Source organism: Acanthaster planci, linkage group LG04 (genome assembly GCF_054643075.1).
Source record: "Acanthaster planci isolate LZ-2023a linkage group LG04, COTS_SCS, whole genome shotgun sequence".
Classification (NCBI taxonomy): domain Eukaryota; kingdom Metazoa; phylum Echinodermata; class Asteroidea; order Valvatida; family Acanthasteridae; genus Acanthaster; species Acanthaster planci.
The window spans coordinates 18,943,832-18,967,049 of record NC_141780.1 but is presented as its reverse complement, the minus strand read 5'-3'; the positions used below and the strand labels follow the sequence as shown (position 1 = coordinate 18,967,049).

The window sequence follows — 23,218 nt, the reverse complement described above, 5'->3', positions numbered from 1 at the left end:
TTCATTGAAGACGCATATTTGAGCTGGGGAGCTGGGCATTGAAATTTTTGGGCTTTAGCATTGGCTAACTATAGACTCACTATAGCTATAATAGAAAAGACGCTCAAAATTGCCTCGCTTGTCATTTTCTTGTCTAGATTAAGGACATTAATGGTTCAACAATCCACTGTAGTTTTTTATCTGAACTGCTGAAAGATTCATTGTTAACCTCGTACCTTAAAATTAACCGCAATACTTGAGTTTGCCATGATTTCTCCTTTTAAGTTTATTCAGTATAAATAGCTCCTGTTTATTTCCTGTGTCGACATATATAATGAATGTGTTGACATTAAGGAAACCAAAAGAAAGAAAATAAATGTAAACAGATAAATACAGCAGAATAATCGTATAAATCCTTCAACTTCTTTTCCATTGCATGGTATTATTCGCGCACGTTAATAGTAATAACAACTAGCACTTGTAAAGTGCCATCTATCGAACAAACTATTCCGAGGCGCTGTATTATCATTATCCCTGCACATTGGGCTCGCACCTCATCTGAACATTCCTGAAACCATCTCAGCTCCCTGGGGAGTATACTAGCCTGGTGCTGCCATTTGGGCGCAAACGGCTAAACTGCCGTGTCTGCCCTCGCAGGTACCCATTAACTCCTGGGTGGGGAGAGGCACATGGGGGTGAAGTGACTTGCCCAGGATTACAACATGCTGCCACCAGCTGGATTTGAACCCCTGATCCTATAATCAGAAGCTACAAACCCTAACCACTAGGCCACATGCCTCATTTTAACTTTCTTGGTAGCATTATGTGACCTTGGTACATTATGAAAGCATTTGGTACTATATTTCACTCCCTGTGACACAAAAACGTTCTCATTGTTATGAGCATTTTTAGGAAACTTTCCATGTAATGTTTTGTGCGTGTGTTCAGTTGTGCGATTTATTCAAAATAAAATAAAAAGAGCAATGACAAACTCTTAAAAGATTTTCTTCCGGCTTAATTGAATACTCTTTGTATTCTTGACTTACTGGCGTTTCAGGCAACGAACACGCGCCAGTTTTTACTCAGCATTCTTACGAGGAGTACATCTCGCCCGACGAGCCGAAGGAGTATCCTTTCATGTACCTCCGCGCGACTGACAAAGACGAAACGACTTGTGCAGCGTCTAAGACGAATTGCCCATGCTCAGAGGTGCGCTACTCATTGGACGACGAAGACAGGAGCGGCAAATCACCAACGTTCGCGATCGATTCCAAGACGGGCGGCGTCAGTGTGGCGGCGCAGGCCACATTGACACCCAACAGCAAGCACAGGTTAAAGGTGTACGCTAGAAATGCGGCAGACGACGGGGTGTATGGGACGGCACCAGTTGTGATCGTTGTCAGCGATGTGCTCCTCAGGGGAAGTGAGCAGACTGTCAAACTCAGGAGGTTGCAGTCTATGCCGGAGGTTCGTCGTTGTTATTGTAAAAACAAATGCACTGGGTCTGAAACAAGACCAAGGGTCTTAAAGGACCTCAGTGTCGTCAAAATATCTTTTTAAAATACCAGCCTTGGGTCACGGTGAACAGGAACCGAGTGATTAGAATCCTTGAAGCCTAAAAGGTACAGTTTCGGCGTTAAATACAGGCCTATGCGAGTTTTGGGTTGGAGACAAAATTTTGTTTGTTTTGTTTTGAAGAAAACCCTGTAGCGCAAGTAGTATCGTATTTTTGTTTTGAAATAGTTCGGGGGATAAATTATGAACTGAAGCCTTCAGGTGCGAGCAGTTCGAGTGCAAATAACAAAACAAAGAAATTTGAAAACCGCCAAGTTTGGAGAAGCTATTCAAAAACCCACTTATGCACAATTATGGTATTTGATGCAAGATGCAAAAGACATGCAGTCCCCCTTGTTCTGTTGGCATTTTTCTTGTTCCGATCCTCGGAATCTCTGGAATTCTTGGAATCTTTTGAGTTAAGCTGTATGTGGGAACAGTTTCTAGAGATGGCTACGTACGCTTATTGTCAGCACAGGCCCAAATGTAGTAACTTGCAACGTACTCCTAGCCGAAGCATTAGACACACGATTCGGATGCGACAACATGGGCGGATGTTGAAGGTGGCAGTAATGTCGACCCTGTGGTAGCACTGCTAGGGATTCTCATGATGCCATTGTCACAGAACAGGGACTTTGAAGAATGTTGTGTGGGTGCAGAGTTTTAGTTCTCTCTCTTTTGTACTCAGATTTCCGTTCTTGACAGCAACCACACCCTGGACATCAGCTTTGTACCCGCAACAGAGTTTGCGGGGGTAGGGGCCCTGACAGTGGGATCCCGGGTGGACTGCGTGCTGACCATTGACATCCCGGAGTCTATGATGGTGCAGGGCGTCAGCGTCGAGATCTTCACCGACGACGAGAACAACACCCTGTCGGTCTTGTGCCCTCCTACGGTCAACCAAGGGGCAGAGCTCGAAATAACTGATTCCATCCAGCCAAAGACATCTGGCGTCCAGCAAAAAGAGAACCCTTTCTGGGTAAACCAAGAGGAAAATATTTATACATTAAGGAATTTTAAGCCCTGACGCTGATATTTTAATTAAACCAATAGAGGTCAGCTATTGCAGTGTTGAAAATATGCAAATCTGAGATAGTGAAATCTTTCAGGTATCAACAGAAAATACTTCTCAGTGAACTGTTTGTTTCTGTGTTAGTTATCGATAACTTATGCCTTTGTGTTTGTACCGTTTTGTAGGCTAACGTCCTCTGATATCTTTGTCTTCTTGATGTTTGTACATGAGTGTAACTGTTAGATCAGGAGCATCAACCATTAACCCTAACATTCCTCAGTCCTCCAACAGGTGACGGATTGAGGATTGTTAGGGTTAAAGGTCAAACCTTCGGGAGACTCTTTTATAAGAAGAGAAGTCGCAGGTGTCGGTATGAGAGTGCTAATTCGAATTTCTGGCTGTTTTGCAAGATCAGCATTGTCTGTCTTCTTTGCGTTTGCTCGCGTTTTCGTCCTTCGTCTCTGTATTCCTTTGCTCCCTCATATTGCGTGTTCTTTATCTTTTGAGAATTTCATCGGTGCAGCTACCTGTCCTCGTATTTTCTCCTCCTCGTTGGTTCCAGCTCGACACTGCGATCTACAGCTTTGGCAACGTGACCAACCTTAACACCTCGACCAGCGCCAACGCTTCAAAGATTATCATTACGTTCTCCATCACCTTGAAGGAAGACATGGCATTGGCTAACGACGAAAGGTACTGGGTCAGTGCTGGCGTGGAGTACAACGGAGGAGAAAAGTTGTGGATTGGTCAGATCGGTTTCCTTATCGACCAAGTGCCCCAGGTAAAGACAGAGCTCATAAAAACCCCTTCTTTTCAAAAATTTAAACGATTTCCACATTGCCCATGTACCAACAAACCCTGTCATTGAGACGAATGCCATTGAATCGCAAATTTTGGATCAAACCATAACATTTAAATTTCAATGCAGGAGTGAATGTGTCATAAAAATTCATGAAATATCACATTTAAGTAGCAGCATCATCCTTTTTTTTTTTAGAAAGTTGGCATTGTTAATTACATTTACATTAATTAGTCGTTTGCTTTGTTTGATCCTGAACAGTACGCAGCGGATACAAACCTCACAATTTCAGGTGTTGCAGTGTTCCACAAACGTGAAGTAGAGGTATTCAGTGTTGATTTGAATGTCTACAGAAGTGTAGCCAACCTCACCGTTCGGGCAACTGGTAAAGATATTCATTTTGACGCCACTCCGACATCTTCCAAATATATAGCTGTTGGTTTTAAATGGAACACCAAATGCTCTGCAGTTGCATAAGCTGCATACAAATGTCGCTTTTAGAAACATCAAGAAAGGGGCCCGCCAAATCTCCCACAAAACAAGGAAATATTTGACAGATTCGTGGTTTAGACAATGATGCATAACTACTCATCTTGTAGTCGTATCTCTGGTTTATTGAACCTTTTCCAAGGTAAATATGAATTGTCCACGTTTTGAACTTCATAAGATGAACATAGTCTTTGCATGCAAGTACCTTCATTTTGGCAATAACTCGGTGCAATTCTGTTACACCATAATTTCAAGTATAACAAAAAGACAGGCACCTCTGCGTTGTAACTCTATGTGAGAACTTCATATTGTCCAGAGTTGCTTTGTGATTTGTGGCTCTTGTTAAAATCCACAGTTGCTTAATCTCCTTGCAGCCCATACGAACATTAAAGAGCACCTGCTGATTTGTGAGTTGCAGCTCTGCAACACGGGTACTGGATTCTGCCTCGACGTCAACAAAGACTTGGCGACCTTCCAGGTTGACGTGGTAACTCAGAATGCCTACGAATCTGTCTTTGGTTTCGGGCATATCATCAATGGAGGTAATTTCTAAGGCACATATAGGCCATGAGTAACAATGAATCAATTCAGGGTTCAATCTGCGTATGTCCTCCTTATGGTTCGGATCGAGGTTTCAACTTGGGGAGGATATCGCATCGAACGTTGGCGAAATCACTGAGGTTACGTTAACAAACTTGATAAAAATTCAGGATAATAAATGGCATACCAAGCCAAGGCAAAAAGGGGTTCAGTGACCGTCCTCAGAGACACTTTGCCAATTTATTTATTGACTGCATGTGCATCACAGACTATACAACCATTTGGGGGGGGGGGAGGAATCAGTCGATTGTATACGCACAAATCCCATTTCACCCTCTCCTCTCTAACCCAACATGATTCGCCGCTGGGGATGTCTGAGACGATTATTTGGATCGGTAGTTTGCAGAAGTCGGTTCATTAAAAACTACTTGAATGCAAAGGGACAGAGGAGGCCTGTTCCATTGTTTTTCTGTATTTTTTTAAAACATGGATCCTCTCTGGCCTTTATAGACCGATCCGGTGACAAGAATCAGGAGCCACAACTGCGCTGTCCCCACAGGCGTAAACAAAAGAAATGTACATTGTATGCTTCCTCATCAGCCAATGGGAGTGCACTGCTTACCAAAATCACGCGGTCGTCAAGCTTAGGAATGCACGCCTGAATTACAGCCACATCGCAGTAATGGCGTCAGCGAATCGGTCTATTAGTACAGTTTGATTTTGCTCATGCGCGATTCTGACAACATTATACATGCCAACATTTGTCAGATGGAAGAAGTTTTATGCAAACTTTAAGTAAACGAGCAAAATTCCCCGAATTCACATAGCCAGTTGACACAGATGCTCTGGAGTTGTACATCGTGAAGAATTCGAAAACCTGTTTCTGGCAGTTGTCCAAAGGAACAATTTACCTGCGGCACGTTCAGTATCTGTATCTGTATAGTTGATCCGGCAAATAAATGTCCGTCAGGACACATCACACCAGCCTGCACATCGCGTGGATCGTCTAAACATGTCATTCTTGATAAAACTTACAGCTAACCCATCTTTGAATGTCTCCAGTGAAGTGCAAGAAATGATGTTTGCTGGCAACGCATTCCAATCCTTAACGGTTGATGGGAAAAAACTACTTCCAAAGGCTTGAGTAGAGGATGGATTACAAAATTAAGCGCTCTGTTTTGTCGCCCTTATGTATTCACCTCAGGTGAAGCCAACAGCACAGCCGATAGCAGGATCGCCATGGACGTGGTGGCTTACCTGAGAGACAACAGTGGGTTGGCTGCTGAATCTTCCTCTACCTTGGAGGCTTCTGCCAATGACGGTGTGCAGGATCTCACGGACACTGTATCATTCACTGTCAAGGCTGGGCGTTCCTATATCACGGTATTAAAAGAAATATTTCTTGTCACGACTTCGGCAGCTATAGTCCAGACGGATCCATTCTCGCTGTCTTGGATGTCTGACCTAAATGCAAACTCTCTAAACCAGTGTCTAATTATGAACTTACCAGAACCGTACCAAGACAGATTTATACACAAATGAATACCAAAATCATAAGCCTAATTGATCATGAATGGAAAGTACCCCAACAAAATGCCTCATCATGCAAACTAATACATTGCTAACCTTGGATCATCAAAATGAACATATTCTGAACTGTTGGCGAGATTTTGGATAGAATCGTTTCTCGACGGATAATTTACAAACAAAACTGACGGACGGATGCCATTATGTCCCCCTCAGGTGGTGCCTTTAACACCCCACCAACACCATACATTTACCTAGTCGGAAATAGAAGCTAAATTGCTTTTTAAATCTCCATTGTCATAGGTTGGATCTTTCTGTTTTGCATTGCAGCCGACAAAGGTGGTTAATGTGAATGTCAGTATTGTCGGCGGCGACACTGAGCTCATTCCGGGCGAGTGCGCCAAGGTCCGGGTGTCCATCATCATTCCGTATTCCACGTCTGTCAGTCCCGTGTCCGTCAAACTGGCTGTCAACGCAAAATTCCAGATAGCTGCTGTTCGTGTCAACCATATTGGTAATGATATCAGTTGTCTGATCCAGCGTAGGGACGACATTGAAAAAGCTGTCGTCTACGAAGCAGGGTAAAGTGCTAAATTATTCTCCGTCAGCTGTGACGTTCTTTTACGACCTGTTTTTCTTTCAGTATTTTAAAAATGGAACTTTTTTCTGCAGTTGATTAACTTCGCTATAACTGTTATAGGGCATATACATTAAAGCAAAAGTTGTAGCCTGGCAAAATTTCAGTTTTGGAATTGATTGGATTTGAATCATTCCAATTCATCATAGTAATTGTAAAGAAGCAAAAAACAAGCGTAAATACACATGAGGGTGATGCTTAAAAGACACCCAGCAGAGGCAAAAGATTACACGATGCCAGATTCCTTTCAGACCACGTTTTAGCCCATTAACGTAGATAAATGGCACACAAATACGGCCTAGACTCTAAGCATGTCATTACTGCCGAAAGTACCCTCAACACAACCAGTAAATTATGCTCAATTTTTGACAATATCTGATGCCCCAAAATCAAGACCATTCCATAAAGGAAAATAAACATTAAATCGGAAGAATTCACCTGGGCCCGGTAACATTTAAATGGATTGTCCATGTCAAATTATCAAGTCTACAAGAACAGGCGAGGGGTAGGATTCACATTATTGTGTCAATTCTCAAATGATGTTCACTCAAATCTTTCTTGTAAGATTTGTAAGATAGTGACTCCCGCCGATAGTAGAACTTTTAAGAAAGGTGTTTATAAGCTGTCATGGTTGGTAACCATTCTATTTACCAGACCAGCCGCCACCATCGACCTGAAAGGGGTAGCCAATACAGGCGGCGAAGGCACGACCGACGACGTGAACAACGTAATCGGCGTGGACTTTGTGGTAAAGTCGACCGTGACTGATCTGGGAGCACACGGAAACTCTCACACCATTAATGTGAAATTCAACCATGCCGGAAAATTAGAACAGACTTATAACAGTCTTTCTGTCACCACGACAACCAACCCTGCCAGCATCACGTACCCTACGGTGCCAGCGGTATGGATTGATCGTGTGCTCTTAGTTTTGCGGCTTTAGTTAACATACCGTACCTGTTATCCTGCACCAACAGCTTATAGGACTGCCTTATGGAGAAATGTTTACTTTCTGTCCTCTTTTCTCTAACAAGCAGGCCGATTTATACTTCAGGCAAATGATAAGTCAAGGGAAATTGATGTCACACAAAATGCAGCCACAGCTCGGTCAATTTGCAATGTGTTCAACTTTAACGAATTCGCAATGCGAATTTTGATATGACATCACAAATTTGCGTATTTTTTCGGAGTTTCTGTAATTAAGGGTTTCAGAAACGTTTTGCACTGTCGGCCCTTTTAAATACTTGCTATGTTATTGTCAACTTCTTGTGTTTGGGAGCAAACACTGAGTATGCAGTGTTGTAATACACATCGGGCAGGGAAAAAAGATCCAAAATTAATTAACGTCTCCTCGGCGCAAATCCATGTTTGGAAATAGGTCTTGTCAATTAATTCCAACTTTATTTAATTCTGTCTCCTCGATACAGGGCGATCCTAATCCCTTCAGCAGTACCTTCGACCTCAAAGACGCCTCTGACCCGCCGGAGATCGCTCCCGGGGAGTTTATCGTCCTGGCTATCCGGCTGGTCATTCAGCCAGATGCCCAGTACCGGTTCGGGGTCACAGGCCTGGTCAATACCACTGGAGTCACCACACTGGACATGAGGGTGATATCTGTGGGTAGCAACATTGCGGGCGGTCTATTGGTCGATCCGGTGGCCACGTACACATCGTGGGAGGGAGGATCCGACAGGGACTACGCAGAACTAGACTTGGGAATGGTGTACAACTTTGGTATGTTTGTATCCTGCATCCACGCACTCATTTCACGGACAAGCACTAACGAAACAATGCACATTTTCTTTGAGGATCAAGGGATTTCAGTGTTGGTGTGTTTGATGAAATCTTTTTTGATGGGGACATAAACCTTTTAAAATGTTATATCATCACCATGAATGATTCATTCACAGACTTAATCGCCAGCTTCAGAGCTACATAGCACGAAGTGCCATCCGAGCCGACTACCCACCACTACTTATAAGTGAGGCATGTGCAGCAAAATAGCCTGCAAGAACTGAGATGCTAATATGATGCATTACAGTTGGCAAACTTAGAAGTGAGACTAGTCAGCGTCATGACAATTTGCAAGCAGACGGCTCGAACAAGCCTCACTTTTAAGTTTACCTACTATATTGCATCATACGATAATATATTAGCATCACAGTTAGAGTATGGCTTTTTTGCCGCACAGGCCTCACTTATGAAAATCATGCTGATCTGTGCCTTTTGCAGCGCGTCCGGGGAGCCCGACTACTGACGATGACGCTCTGGTGATCCAACTCATCGTGCGGGTGTCGGAGGACGTCCCCGATTCGACCGTCCCCGTGGCCGCGTCTGTGCTGGTCGGTGCAACGCGTCTCTGGGTGTCCGAGGGAAATATCACCGTTGCAACCAGTGTAGCCAAAGTAAGATGACTTTTGTATTGACACATACCGTGTTATAACTGTTTGGGTCACGATGGAGGGCAGTGTTTTCACAAGGCTGAAGTTTTAGCGTGCTGAAGTATGCCTCGAAATATGACAACCTATTTCCCCCCGTTTGCTCGTCCTCGGCAGGCGCCTATCCTAACCACCAACAACACCCTCAGTCCCGCTCCAACCTACTCGACTGAAGTCACTGCGGGATCTGAGACCAAGGTGCTTCACACCCTGGTCATACCTGCCAACATCTCTTCCAAGTACGTGGTGAATTACACCACGTCGGTAGCCTGGCTTCAAGTCACCAGCATCAACGTGACATCTGTGGGTCTGAACCTGCTTTGCACACAAGAGGGCCTGCTGTCGCCGATTTTTGGGTGATTCTTTTTAATTTCTTACCTGTTGAGGTACCAGCGCTTCAAAGTACCTAGAATCGCGACAGTTCTTTCTCACCATACGTTATTGTGTTTTTTGATCTTGTGTTTTATGCAAAATGTTGTACCTTAACTTTTTCAGACGAATAAAAACTTGGTTAAAAGTGTATATTATTGCTTATTTTTAACATCATTTTTGCAAATAGCATTTTTACAAGCTGCAAACACGCACAGTAACTTATAAAGATGCTAAGTGCGATAGATGGTACTTGACATGTGTATGGTGCTATTGGTCGATCTGCACGATCGCCAAATCGTGTCAGTGGTCCATCTTGTATTAAAAATCCGACGTTGCTTCCCTTTGTTTCGAAACAACCTTTCGCAAAAGTGTGAATCAGAAAAATATAACCGATTGGTTGATGGCAAAATTGAACAAGTCGTGCAATGAGATCGACCGATCCCGCAAAGGTCGAGCGGTCGCACCCAGTACTTGTTTTGCCATTATTTCATGTCATTGCGTGGTTTGAAATTTCACAACTTTGCAACCAAAGGTAGAATTGTTGAAAACAGCTTGGAATCATTTACAACAAATTTTCCTCCAAGACCAATGGGCATCACTCAGTAGCTTGACCGCTTGCATAATTTGTGTTATCCAGGAATTCTGACTCTGAGACGTATGCCGTTGTCGATCTCGGTTACGTGTGCAACCCTCCCATTGGCAATGCAACCGAAGAAAACAGCAAGGTGTGAACAAAAATCATTAGTAAACTTTCAAATATTGTCAAATTCCTGCAAAGTTTCCAGGAAGCCGGCTGCTAAGAATTTTGGCAGTTGTTCACTGTAGTCAAACGAGATTTGAAAAATTATAGTGCAAAATTTCATTTGACCACTACATGTTTGTTCTTCGCTCTTTATGACTAATTTAAACTTCATCCAATTGGGCTTTATTTGGTCATGAAAATGATCGACATTCCCAAGGGTCTTTGCCTGTTGTTTTGCATGATTTTTCAATTCAACAGTGAAAATCTTTCATTGTGATCGGCTTAACCAGGTACAACAGCTTTCTGGTCTGTGTTTTTGTCCTTGCTGTAGCTGGTCCTGGAGCTGACGGTTAGCACAATGAACAGTAGCGAAGTGGAGATTGGCTTGACAGCTGCTTTGTCGGCTAATGTGGAAGTTTCCAACGCCCTTGGTAACTCTGAGAGAGAGACCCAGGCCATGTTCTTCCAAGTTGAATTACCAAAGGTGCGTTCTTTGTTTCGATTCTTAATGTACATTGTAATAACTTATACATATGCAAATGCCAACTTTATCAACGAAAAAACATGTTTGATTATTAGGACCATAACGCTCTTTGAACTTTCGCACAGTTATGTGTCAATTTTAGTTTACAGAAATCATAAACCCGTAAGAAGATAAGTGTCACTTTCCCTTTTTATGCTTTCGTTAATGATGGGGACTAAAGCAAATACCTAGGCTTTCTGAAAACTACTTATCTCTGATAAAGTTCCATGACCCCGAACTTCATAGAAATTTTCTCAATAAACAAATGCATGTAATTGAATTGGATAATGTTTTTTAACCAAATTAGACAAACACATATTTTGCAAAATTCTAAAACTATACTGGAAAACACGCAGCTCGGAAGTAAACTTGAAAGAAAAAAATTCTGCATCTAATTGAGCATTGTTGTAGAACCACTCGGCTGTGTTTAATGGAAGAGTCCAGTTTAAACCAAAGAAATCTTTACTTTTGAATGAATTTGGTGTTTGACGTGTAAAAGCTTATGTGCTTTTTATTGGAACAGTCAACTTTCAAACTGTGCTGCCCCGAGTCGGCCCACTTCATGCACCCAGGGGAAATAGAGCGCTGTAATATTACCATGACGATTCTGGACGACTCGCTCACCGTCCTACTGGAACTGGACACGCCCTTCAACGATACTGCCAGCATGACGCTGAGTAATGTGGAGGTCGGGACAGGAGGTTACAACCTCGTTTTCGAGGCGCCCGACGTCGTGCTGACGTCGACTGGGAACACCTCACAAAACAACGTTGCAAAGCTGGACTTTGGTAGAATCACTAACACAGGTGACTTGCCTTCCCTGACTGAGCTCTCTAAGGCTTGGAAAGTGGCAGCCCTATAGGTTCATAGTGTGGTGTTGACATTCCACGGTAACGGTTAATCCAGAAAGAGCTTGCTCCAATTAGGAAAAGGGGTTGAGAACTCTTGCAGTGTCTCAACGTTGTTGAAATCTGTCATAATCGATTAGCCGGAGTTATCCCTGATGAACAAAACAGAATTAACCCCCTTCCGAGAGGAGAGGAATTATACTTAACATCAGGTATACACCCCCCCTTCCTCTATCCAGCATTGAGAATGATCCACCCTAGCTTCAAGTCTCTGTATTAGGAAAGAAACCTTCCCCTGATAGGTGAAATAAGGACAGATATTGGATTCCGCATGCTAAACACTGACTATGGGTTTTAGACCTGATACAGACTAGATGTAACAGCTCTGACTGGTGTCTTGAGGAAACTGACGATCTTGATGATGACGATGTTATCAGAATTTCCCTTTAAACATACTCTTCTCTCCCCTATTTCTGTAAAAAATAGAGCTGCAGATACCCACAAAACGAGTTTTAATTGATTTTAGTTTTGCTCTTGACCTAACAGGAGCACACACGGCCGAAGCTGGCAACCTGGAGGACGGCGACAATGACATTGTCGTATACATCGACGTGCAGATGGCCGACGGGGAACAAAACGTTAACGCTTCCTACCACGCTCTGGGTAGCGGGGTTAGCGTGAGCAGTGGAGCAGTGGTGTGGGTGGCATACTACAAGTTGGCCGTACTGCGAGACGGCACAGAAAAACCCGCCCTGAACGTCTCGTTCAACCACAACGGAACAGCGCAAACATACTCTCTTGGGTTGGTCATAATTCTTTCAGCCTCGTTGTTTCATTTCCATATGACCTGCATTTAATGCAAAGCATAGCAAATAAATACCTCAAAAAGAGAAAAGGCGGATGAAATCGGTTGCAATGTACATCACATTGGCTCATTATATGAGCCAACGCTCTGGCCAATTAAACCTCCAAATTTTGTGCTTGTAAATATTGTTAAAAAATTTTAAGAAAATCCAGTTCTTAAAATACAGGTGAATCATTGCAATTCACCCTCAATTTTCAGTCGTAAATTGCTCGTGTTGAAGTGTTACCTGAAAAAGATATCCCTTTTTTTAAAAAAAGTTGTCCCACATTACCTTTTTTGAGTTGAATTCAGACAACTAGGGAAACAGGTAGGTCCACAAACAATTTTTTCTGACCCAACAAAAAATAACTACTCTCTACAACCGTGATGAAAAGAACTGTATTCGTTATTCTGAGGGTAAACGCAATACAGGTTTGAAGAAGGTCGAGTTTTTTATCCTTCAAAACAAAGGGACAAGGTCTGGTACAAGATGGAGGTGAGCCATGCAATTGACTCCAACGCTGAAGCAGTCAATGTCAAAGGTCACGTCTTCTTGCCGCCCTACATCCAGTTTGACAGCATGGCGCTGAACCTCGAACTAAGCGACAAGCTGCAAGGCGTCAGCCACTGGAATGATAACACCGGATTCTACTTCACGGTATTAAGGACAGGCTAGTTTTTAGGGAACTCAAATGTCTTTCATTTTTTTGGTGGTCCATAAAAGAATTATCTGATATTTACTTTGAATTTTAATCATCCAAATGACCATTCGAAGGAGAGAGAATCACCGGTGTATTCGTTTCTGCGTGTTTTGCATACTTATTGAGTTAGAGTGGAGCTTTATTCAAATGAAAGTATGTAAAGTATAACGTTAGTTTTTGCAGAAAAATCTGACGGATTAGATGTCACAGATTTTGATTCCAACACTTCTTGTCTCGTGTTAACTATGCTGTCCATGACCAGGTACCGCGGATGTTCTTCAGCGACCGTCTTGCATTGACCCTTGAGACCAGCATTAAGACTAATTACCGCTACAAGCTGACCAAAAACTGGAAAGGAACCACACCAATTGAGGTACACAATGTTCTGAGTGATTTAGTGACATACGTTCCTCCAGCCCGGCTAACTCCTGCAGCCCAGCTTTGAATCCTCACCAAGTTGAAGACTGGGCATGGTTTACAGTGGGCGAGTCCTAAGGGCAAAGTCGGGGTATATCTTCGGCTGTACACTAATATTCATTTTATTCTGATTAAAAAAACAAATCAGTTTATTATCGTTTCAAAAAATACTTGACAAGTTATGCCTAAAGTGTCCGAGAAATTATTGTTCGTTTTGAGTGTTTTTGTATGAATTGCTCGAGCCATACGTACGTATAACACATAAAGCCAATAACCGACTATTCTACATTGTATGTATCATTCGACGAGTCATTAATTTAACTTCCTATATGTAGTAGGAGGAAATCCGAGCAAGCATTTTTTATTTCTTGTAAACTCTTCCGCATCTTCATCTTGCAACTTGCAGGAACATCTTTTGGGTAATAATTTTGTTTGACTTTCAGAAAGTTATGTAGTTTGCTTTAAATGGCACGACACTTATGCCTTCAACAGGTCATATATTTCATGACAAACTACGATACCAACTTCTACACCGACGGTCAATACTTCAGCGAGCCAATGGGATATACAACTTTTGACTTCACGGTGCCCTACCCTGATATCCCAGGTAAAACGTCAATCTGATCTATTGAAAGTAACAAAAATTGAATTTCCAAATGAGAGAATCGATGGATGCCTTGAAGGAATTGCAATGTGGAATATATGTTTCCCTGGACTTGCATTCACCAAAGACTGGCCCAGATAGGGTTGGGCTGATGATAGCGGAGTTTTCCGTACGAGGTTGAAACTTACAGAGGAACACAAGCAATTACATACTTGAGCTTCTTTTTCTACATAAATAGGCCCACTGTTTTAAATGCACCTTCCATGCCAGTCCAGCTAATGCAGTCTTTCATGTTTCCCATCCTCCTTTTTAAGGGGGGGGGACTGATCTGTGTGTATAATTTTTTCTCCAGATACAAATTTTGGGAGATCTACGTCCTATTCATTGGTTATAACATTGGGATTTCCTCACAGGATTTAGGTGTCAGAGCTGGTCAGAACTCTTCCTGTTGTTTATATGGTTTACTGATTTTTCCCCAATAGGCCAAACCTTATCACCTTCCTGTGGCAATCCCCAAGCCCTAGGAATGCAGGATGGTACCATACAAGACTGCCAGATCACTGCATCATTCTCACCAGAGCCAAACGCCGCAGCACAACATGCGAGGCTAAATGGGGCTTCTGGTAGGTTTGGTTGGGTTAGGGTTGCCTAGGTTGCAAGGTGGGTAGGGGTTATGGTTCAGATTTCATGGTTGGTTGGTTGGTTGGTTGAGATCGGTTGGGAGGAAGTGGCTGGTTGTGGATGGTTGAATGGCTTGGTGTTGGTCTGGTTCGGCTAGGCTGGGTGGGGTTAGGGCTTGAAACGGCTGTGTGAGGTGGGCAGCTAGTGTTGTATTTGAGTCCATCACTAGTCCATGTAAGTCCGTCACAAGTCATTCTGTAAGTAAGCCAGTTCACAAGCTATTCAAATGAGCTGTGACAAAATTCTTGATAGTTGTGCATTATGACCCAATGCGATGAGAATTTTCTTTAAATGAAGGACATCGGATGTGTTTATATTTGTATGGAAAACCCTAAAATGAACTTTACCTTCCAAAAACCAGCATCCATCAGTGTCTGTGGGTAGGCATTCACCGCATTCAGGGGACAAGTTCTTTTGTTATGGAATTTTAACCGAGTTGTGGGGACATTTCTGAGTCCCCACAACGTTTTCGGTCCCCACAAAAGTAGGTGAAATATCGGGTCACGGTATGTCCCCACAACTACAGTGTGAGAGTGCGTGATCGGTTACGTGAGCAGTGTCAAAACTTGGTACGACTGTTTTTAATGAATTGTTTTTGGTGTTCTTTTCATGGTACAAACCAGCTTGGAAGACGCTGGCCAGGGCAGGCCCCTTCCTGTACGATCGCTGGATCAAGATTGACCTGGGCAAGAAGGCATACCTGACAGGTGTTCAAACCCAAGGGGGAAGCAGTGCCGCTGCCAACGGTGATATTGGGGAATTTGAGATCCTCTACAGCCTGGATGATACGCTGTACAAGGCAGCAACCCCCTCAGACAACAAAGCGGTGTGAATGCTTTAGGAGTAGCCACATTTTGGCAGAGGTGTAACCTGGAGAAAGTTTTCTGAGAGGGGCCCTGGAAGTTTTTTTTCAAGGGAAAATTGAAAGCATATTAACCATGGCTTGTAAGGTGTCAGGTCAACTCGCCCCCTGACCGACTCGCCCCTTATACCGACTCGCCTCCTGGCCGACTCGCCCCCTGACCAACTCGCCCCCTAGGAACGTCAAGCAAGTATGGCCGGCCCAATGTATAAAAAAAAATGGTTCTAACCAACGACGCGACACGAACGACTCACGGACGGTGATGGATATTTGGACGTCACCACTAATCACATATTTATTCAAACGCTTGTAATACATGTATAGGCAGTTTACATTGCCTTTTTTTTGTTGGGGGGGAATTCAGACTTCTGATGGGGGATTGGGGTTGTGTGGCTCCCCGGCCGCACCATTTTATTACACCATTGAAGCCTGGGATTGCATTTGGGTCTGGAGAAATAACAGAGTTTGGGCCACATGTAGACAAGACAATAGTTTCTGGTAAGATAACAAAAGAAATCTAAATCTTTAATTTCAGATCAACTGTCTATTCATTTCAAAGTGACAGTGAGGGGTTTGCGGAATGGTTAGAACCACTCTCCCTTTGATCTGCTTAATGTCATGTATCCATGGGGAAAACAGCTCTGCAATAGAACGCCAAACAATATTACAGTTGGCTATTCCCTGCTCATCAAAGAGGCTTTATTGTGGGCTCAATTGAAGGTGCTTTTTAACATCGTTCAAATAGCACCATCCAGTAACTCCAGTGCTGTTTAAGTGGCAACCCTGATGCTTTCGAAGTTCCACAAGGTGGTAATTGCCTTATCATGCCCCTGATTAACAAACAGTGGAGGTGCCTGGTTGTGTTAATTGGCCTTGCATGAGGTCAGTGCCTATGAGTTCATTACAGTGCAACGAGAGTGCCTCTTTAAGGAGGTCTTTGGTCTCTCTTTGTGCTGCCTTCGACAAAGCAGCAGCCCGCCCTGAAAAATCTGGACTTCAACATCATAGCCGTCTCCCTTTTGAAAAGTCCAATATTTGGCACTGAAAATTCGCCTCTGGAGAATTCGTCACCCTCTGCTGAATCACAGTTCTGCCTATTCCTTTTCTTATTTGATGCTCAGAGCTAATATTTGATGGTTTGACCATTTATATGATTTCCCGTTAAAGTTTGACCACCAGAGGGATTCCCCTGCCAACCATGACACGGTGGTGTCTCACACCCTAATGGTGCCCGTGGAGGCTCGCTATGTCATCCTGAACTTGACTGCCTACGACTACAGGAGCCAGAGTCAGTGGTACAATGCCCTCAGGCTTGAGCTGATGGGTTGCGTGAGTGGCCAGGCGGCAGCTGGTAAGAAACTTGGCAACTCATAGCTGATCTAAACACACTGAGTGCTGATGACAAATGAACAGGGTACTCTGTTGAGGTCACCATATGTTCATTTCTGAGAGTTCCAAGATGAAAAAAACACAGTTGGCAGTTGGCACAGGGATTAACATTCCATTACACAGGCTACATACCATCTCACACTTTTCGCCACACACATACCAGAATTTGTATCCTTGTGGAGACATGGCTTTGATCGCGGTAACTCGTACTTTAGCGGTGGTATGGAGCTGACTGTTTGGTTACGCTGGGTATGGGTAATCTCAAATGGGATGACCAAGGGATAGGTCATAATTTGGCAGTGGTGCACATTTTCCACAATGAGAATGCACTTAATTAGTTTTGTCCTCGATTATACATGAAATGAAGCACACCTGTCAGCGAAATCACATTTCTGCCTTTGCCTATTTCCGATGCAATTTTAACAGTAAAACAATCAGAGAAAATGAGCATAACGATAACAAAGAAGGTTTAGTTCTCGGGCTAACAGCACTGCCATTGCATTCTGATCACAATTCAACATCTATTCATTTACAACAAGAATATTCATTGTGGCAAATTCACTTACACCCTATCACTACAGAGAGTTGGAGCTGTCAGTCAAAGTGTGAAATCCCATCCTTGCTGAACTACATGTTTTAAGTCCTCAAAAATGACCTATTCCAAGTGGATGTGTTTAGAATGTGTGGCTTCTTTAGCCAAGAATCGAGAGGAATTTTCTAAATCAAAATCTAAAGATGAATCTGAACTCAATAATCTTGAATTCAGAGGTCAAATTGGATTATTAGTGTACATTTGTCAAGTGTTTAACTATCAAGTGTAAAATTGGCTGGTTCTCTTGAGCAGACACCTGCCCAACACCCGCTACCAATCAGGTTGGCGACATGTACGAGCGAGGGTTCCTGGTTGACACCAACAGTGACACCCTGTTTGTCTGTGACACTGTCACCCACGGCAAGAGTGGAGTGCGTAAGGAGATCCAGGCATCTGTCTACGCCTTCCTGTGGAAGTAAGTAGGCCCTATATACTGCAAAGGCAGAGTTTGTCTTGCATCCATCCTCATCGTAGCAAACCTAACCGAAGTAATAACCTCCGCTCAAAATACAACCTAAAAATACCACGTACATTAAAAAAAGTAGGAGACAGGGCTTTTTCTGTTGCTGGACCCCGATGCTGGAACTCATTACCTCATAGTATTCGTAACTGCAACTCCCTACAACAGTCCAAATGTAAACTTAAATCTCATCTGTTTCCACTCTAGGTTTTGGTCATCTGCTCCCACTAATTTTGTCTTAGCACCTGGTTTACTTTCCTGCAGTTGCTTTTTCCCAGGGCATTGTGACCTTCGGAAAAATGCGCTTTATAAATATTATTATAATTATCAAGACGCCTGTTTTCTAGCCTGTTTGACCTTACTACGTCCGGAGTATGGTCTATGGTAGTCAGTACTGGCTTTCTTGTTGGGCTGTGGTGTTCAATGTTAGTTCTGACATGGCGTGGTGATCTCGGTGCTTGTGAGTTCTTGTGCAAATTGCTGATATTGTGCAGACCCAAGACCTGCATGTACTCTCCACCTGTCAACACACATTTCGCTCTCTTCAGCGCTTCCAAGACTTGTGTGCAGCCCACCTTCATTCGGTTTTGCCTATTCATTATCGGAAAAACAGATCCTATTCTAGCAACACCCAAGCATGTTTTTATTCAAGCGGTCTTCAACGGAAGTCCATCCCAAGACATCCAGTCTTTAAGCCAAGTCAAAAGTTATTCAAATGGGAAGCATTCGTGTGTCACTCTTGACCCAGGAACGAATGACTGTTCTTGTGTGAGGACTTGTGAACTGACCCATACAAAGACTTGTGATGGACTTCAACACTTTTTATAATCAAGATGCTCTTTTTTATTATATAATTTCAGAGAACTCTTTTTTAAAAATGAAATTCTTGACAGGAAACCTGATATGCAGTGCTTCATGATGATATATGCTGAAAAGCAGTGGACTGGTGAGTTTTTAAGCATGTTATATGAAAATGGTATGGGTCAAACCAGAACAATCCAGTGAGTGTTTAGAAGACCTCTTATCTACGTCAAATCTGTGTTGATGTTTCTTTGAGTAGACAGGAACGTTTTGATTTAAAATTACTCTTCTTGGGGAGACTGACAAAAACATCAAAGGGTCCAAGAGGAAGTTTTCTTGGACACACTTTTTGTGCAACTTTGTAGTTTTTTATTGTATGAAAACAATCTGCCATCCTTCTGGGGGTGCATTTATTACAAACATTTATAATTGTGCCCACTTTCCCAGACAACAGGGGCGGTGTTGCTGTGATGTCAATCACGGAAGGCTCAGCTCAGTTTTAATACAGGTTCTTCTGTTCAGAATATGAACCCAGAATTTACTCCTTGAAAGCATTTTTGAAAAATGGCTTCCTGTTGGCTTACTGTTGGGTATTCAGACAACAAGAAATCACAAAATAAAAGGAAACTTGGAATAGAAAATGTAAAAACCCAGCAATTTTTGGTGCACATATCAATGCAACATAAAGGTTTTTCCCTTGGAATGATATCACACTTTTGCTAACAAATATGGAAATCAGTATTTGCCAAAAAAGTTCCAAAATGCCTTTAAAAGTAGCACCAAACATGTATAATAAATAATGTAGGTGTATTTTCAGACTGTGGTACAATAACTGTAGTCGAGCGGACCATGAAAACGTTATTGAAGACAGCGGACAGTTAAAGTGACCTCTGGTAGTGAGGTTACCAGTACGCTCTTTGCTTTTGCTCAGGTCTAGATCCCCGACTGCGCAACATCATTGGCTTTTTGCCCAGCACTGGGAGGCTGTACGGCATCCTAGGCAATTCCCCTGACTCCTATGCAGCCAGCAACAAGCCCTACAGCAACTGGTACCTGATTGAAAGAAGCACCTATGACACAGCGGCAGCAAGCGATGACTTCGTGACCAGCATAGCCGTGCCTTTCGCGTCTGAGACGGGGTTTAGTTATTCCGAGTCTGACAATTATGCTACCTCTAAATATGCAATCAGCGAGTGGAAAGGTATGTGCAGGGTATCCCACAAAAAACGCAACACTTACAAATACTGCAGTGATTTCTCAGGCATGTAAATTTGGAATCCTAAAATGTGCCAAGTCCATTTTGAATAATAAAAGAACGGTTTGCAAAATAATTTTCATTTACATTTCTCGTGACTCTTGTAAAACATGGCTACATTTTAATATTTTCTTATTCATTCACCTGTCTTGTAGCGACTATGAGTGGAATCTACAAGGGTGCGGAGAAGGTCCTGGATTGGAATGAATGTTGCCAGCCAACCTGCGCGGCTAGCGGTGGACCAGATGACTGCTCTTAAAACTTGTACATCTAAGTAACAGACGACAAATTGATATCAATAGGGTAGGTATAGCGAACTTTTTGACTTTTTGTCAAATTTGACTTTTATCCCTTTTCAATTTGTAATGTCAAAGAGATTGTTGTTTGATGGAAGACTTACCATTATAACTGTACCATTATATATGAAAGAATTCATTGTTCAAATCAATTCTGTGGGGATTTTGCATGATACCTAAAGGAAAAATGGCACAATGTTTGACACTACAGATTAACTTTACTTCTGTGTTTCACAGTGCTGTATGTCATGTAAAGTTGCTAATAAACTAGAAGTACGCATGTACATTTCTTTATGTTAATGATTCTAAAGCTATTGTTTAGAAAACAGGAAGAAAAATGCCATTAGAGACTTATTTTCTTGAGTAGATTTGTTACAGAAATGTTTGATTTACAGCTGCGTGAATAGAGGAATGCCAAAATAGTATATGCACCATACAAAATGGTTAATGCGTTGTAAAATTACGTAGAAGAGAAGCTTTTATCACATGACAAATGCAAATTTTATCTACAGTTTTGAAAGTTATAATGTGCCAAGACGATCTCATTAAAATTGCCTTATATGTAGATTAGTAGACGACAAAAGACTTATACAAATGCTAATAATTTGAAACTATTTTTGAAAAGTAACTGAACTCATCAGGTTGGGATATATAACAATGACACAGTTTTTCTGAGTAGCATTTTCCTTAGGAAGTGAACTGTAAAAAAAAAAGTGGTGAATAAGATGAATAGCTTCAGTAATTAATAACGTCGTTTGTAGTCCGTCTACTTGTCAGGTTAGAATTATTTCAGATGTACTAAGGCACTGGTAACGCCACTTATCAACTCATAGAAAAATGCTCAAGACAGAATAATGACCATGAAAAGACTGATCGTTCCCGGGATCGGTAAGTCACTTGACCCATACAGGGTGTATCGGAAAAAAGAAGACTCTCCGAAAAAATTACCATACTGTACAAATAACACAGGACCCAGTTCAAAAATCTGGATGTGCCCATTGGTGAAGGGTGTAGCTCTGCCTTTGATTGATGCCAGTTTCATGGTTCACATTTCAATGAGCAGGAAGTTTGAATTTTGGCAAATCAAATTTTGTTGTGCATGGGTGTATGAGGGTTAAAAAGACACCTGCTGGATTGAATAAACAGATTAAAAACGAGTTTTCCTTGCACACCAAATTTGAAAAAATTAACCCATTAACCCTCTACAATCGACACCAAAATCTCATATCTGGGTGTATCGTCACCAAGCAGAAAGGGACAAACATAGCATACCGGTACATTTCTCGATGAATTTTAAAGCCTCAAATACCCGTGCCCAACAAACTTTTGATTTCCAAAATTTAAACTTTGTGTGCTCATTGAAGCACGAAATGTGAACCACGAAATGTGAAACTGGGTGCACATTATTTTGTGGGAGGTTTTTCTGATACACCCCTGTAGTGGGTAGCAAACGTCACCAAACATGACATCCTGCCATAGATTAGTATGTCCTAACTGTCATTTACCCAAAAATAAAGCCGATGGTTGGCAAAGTACTCAGACTACTCCCGATAATCAGCTTTCTTTTTAGTAGATAACACCCAAAACACACTTTGCTATGGTAGGACACCATGCTTGTTGATGTCTAATACCCGCTGTAGGTCATGTGGGCACAACTGGTCTATTAAAACCCCTTCATACCGGGAGCCATCCACAGCCGTGGCTTTGTGTGAGGATTAGTGCATACCACACACACATTCTATTCACCATGCAGCTGCTGGTTCAATGTGGGCCTACTGCTGGACAAAGCTTTGCCTACTGGGCATACCACAGCCCAGCAGCCAAGGTCAAAAGAATCCCAGTGTGAAGGGGTTAATGCATTTAAATGTAAAATATATATTGTATATGTACAATGCATCAGTGACTTTTAAAAAGTGAAGTGCCTTAGTATCTTCAGACCACGAGTATGTGCATCAAATTAACTTCTTGCAACCTAACAATCGACAGACAAATTTGTTGGGCCCAGAAAACAAGCAGTGTACACGAGCATTTGACCTTCACTGAAATAGAGCCCACATACAATACGAACAAGTTGGGCATCTCGGTGTTGGAAGTCTCCCTCTTCTCAATCAACTGTTAATGACATTTGCTCAGGAATGCCTATTACTGTAAACTGTTTGCCCAACCAGTATCAGTGAATGGAGGTACGCTTTGAGTACAAAATCAACAGGAGTCGCCACATACTTGACAAAAAATGCAAGTTGGAATCAATACGTTTCGGGAAAATCTCGAGATGAGATGACGTCATTAAATTGGCAGAGTATTCTTCAACCCAATTGACAGTTTTGATGCTGTGTCGATTCTTACCAACTTGTGTGTACTTTCTGTCAAGAGTCCTTCGGCGAGTGGTTTGCTCTCGCTCGGAATGCTCACATTAGAAACTCTCACTGTACGACTCGCCTTCGCCATCAGATCTGTCCTCCTGACCAAGAGTGGTCACAGACTAATGAATAAAAAAACAGCACACAACATTTACATTTCATGGGTGACTGATTCAATCCTTTTACCCCCCCCCCCAAAAAAGCAAGCAAACGCTGCCCATTTCATACAAAACATCAACTGGCGGGGTTTGTAACTGCGGTGGTTTTAAGAGGACACTCTTAGCTTGGTGATACTTTCATCATTACATCTTATTTGATTTTGGTGCTCCAGTAAAAACACAAGCAATCAAACGAGTTTGTGAGCCTGGGTTTTTCAGTTCTGCACCTTCCAACAAAGCTGTGACACCAGGACTCAATTCCACTGCACTGCTGAGCACACAATTTTACACCAACAGAGGCTCTATGTATCTCATCGATACTGTAAGCAAGTACGCTT

At 42.5% G+C, this 23,218-nt stretch overlaps 2 protein-coding genes across 5 annotated transcripts in view; one reads left to right on the top strand and one right to left on the bottom strand.

Moving 5' to 3' along the window:
* LOC110986935 (uncharacterized) overlaps nucleotides 1-22,677 on the top strand; it is a 28,949-nt gene extending 6,272 nt beyond the window's left edge. Inside the window, exons 4-28 of the mRNA XM_022249275.2 lie at nucleotides 1,037-1,446; nucleotides 2,222-2,512; nucleotides 3,108-3,326; nucleotides 3,606-3,729; nucleotides 4,208-4,375; nucleotides 5,578-5,756; nucleotides 6,231-6,481; nucleotides 7,192-7,441; nucleotides 7,965-8,271; nucleotides 8,770-8,942; nucleotides 9,093-9,331; nucleotides 9,985-10,072; nucleotides 10,421-10,573; nucleotides 11,136-11,418; nucleotides 12,007-12,262; nucleotides 12,776-12,962; nucleotides 13,268-13,378; nucleotides 13,915-14,029; nucleotides 14,509-14,649; nucleotides 15,331-15,533; nucleotides 16,737-16,920; nucleotides 17,803-17,965; nucleotides 18,904-18,956; nucleotides 19,743-20,012; nucleotides 20,222-22,677. Coding sequence (XP_022104967.2) covers nucleotides 1,037-1,446; nucleotides 2,222-2,512; nucleotides 3,108-3,326; nucleotides 3,606-3,729; nucleotides 4,208-4,375; nucleotides 5,578-5,756; nucleotides 6,231-6,481; nucleotides 7,192-7,441; nucleotides 7,965-8,271; nucleotides 8,770-8,942; nucleotides 9,093-9,331; nucleotides 9,985-10,072; nucleotides 10,421-10,573; nucleotides 11,136-11,418; nucleotides 12,007-12,262; nucleotides 12,776-12,962; nucleotides 13,268-13,378; nucleotides 13,915-14,029; nucleotides 14,509-14,649; nucleotides 15,331-15,533; nucleotides 16,737-16,920; nucleotides 17,803-17,965; nucleotides 18,904-18,956; nucleotides 19,743-20,012; nucleotides 20,222-20,325 — 4,922 coding nt within the window. The 3' untranslated portion in view covers nucleotides 20,326-22,677. The remainder of the gene's footprint in view (nucleotides 1-1,036; nucleotides 1,447-2,221; nucleotides 2,513-3,107; nucleotides 3,327-3,605; nucleotides 3,730-4,207; nucleotides 4,376-5,577; nucleotides 5,757-6,230; nucleotides 6,482-7,191; nucleotides 7,442-7,964; nucleotides 8,272-8,769; nucleotides 8,943-9,092; nucleotides 9,332-9,984; nucleotides 10,073-10,420; nucleotides 10,574-11,135; nucleotides 11,419-12,006; nucleotides 12,263-12,775; nucleotides 12,963-13,267; nucleotides 13,379-13,914; nucleotides 14,030-14,508; nucleotides 14,650-15,330; nucleotides 15,534-16,736; nucleotides 16,921-17,802; nucleotides 17,966-18,903; nucleotides 18,957-19,742; nucleotides 20,013-20,221) is intronic.
* The window catches only part of fancd2 (FA complementation group D2), a 33,632-nt gene continuing 30,495 nt past the window's right edge, over nucleotides 20,082-23,218 (bottom strand). For all 4 annotated transcript variants that reach the window (XM_022249277.2, XM_022249276.2, XM_087135755.1 and 1 more), the window contains one exon: nucleotides 20,082-22,844. In XM_022249277.2, the coding sequence (XP_022104969.2) occupies nucleotides 22,776-22,844 (69 nt within the window). In that variant the 3' untranslated portion in view covers nucleotides 20,082-22,775. The remainder of the gene's footprint in view (nucleotides 22,845-23,218) is intronic.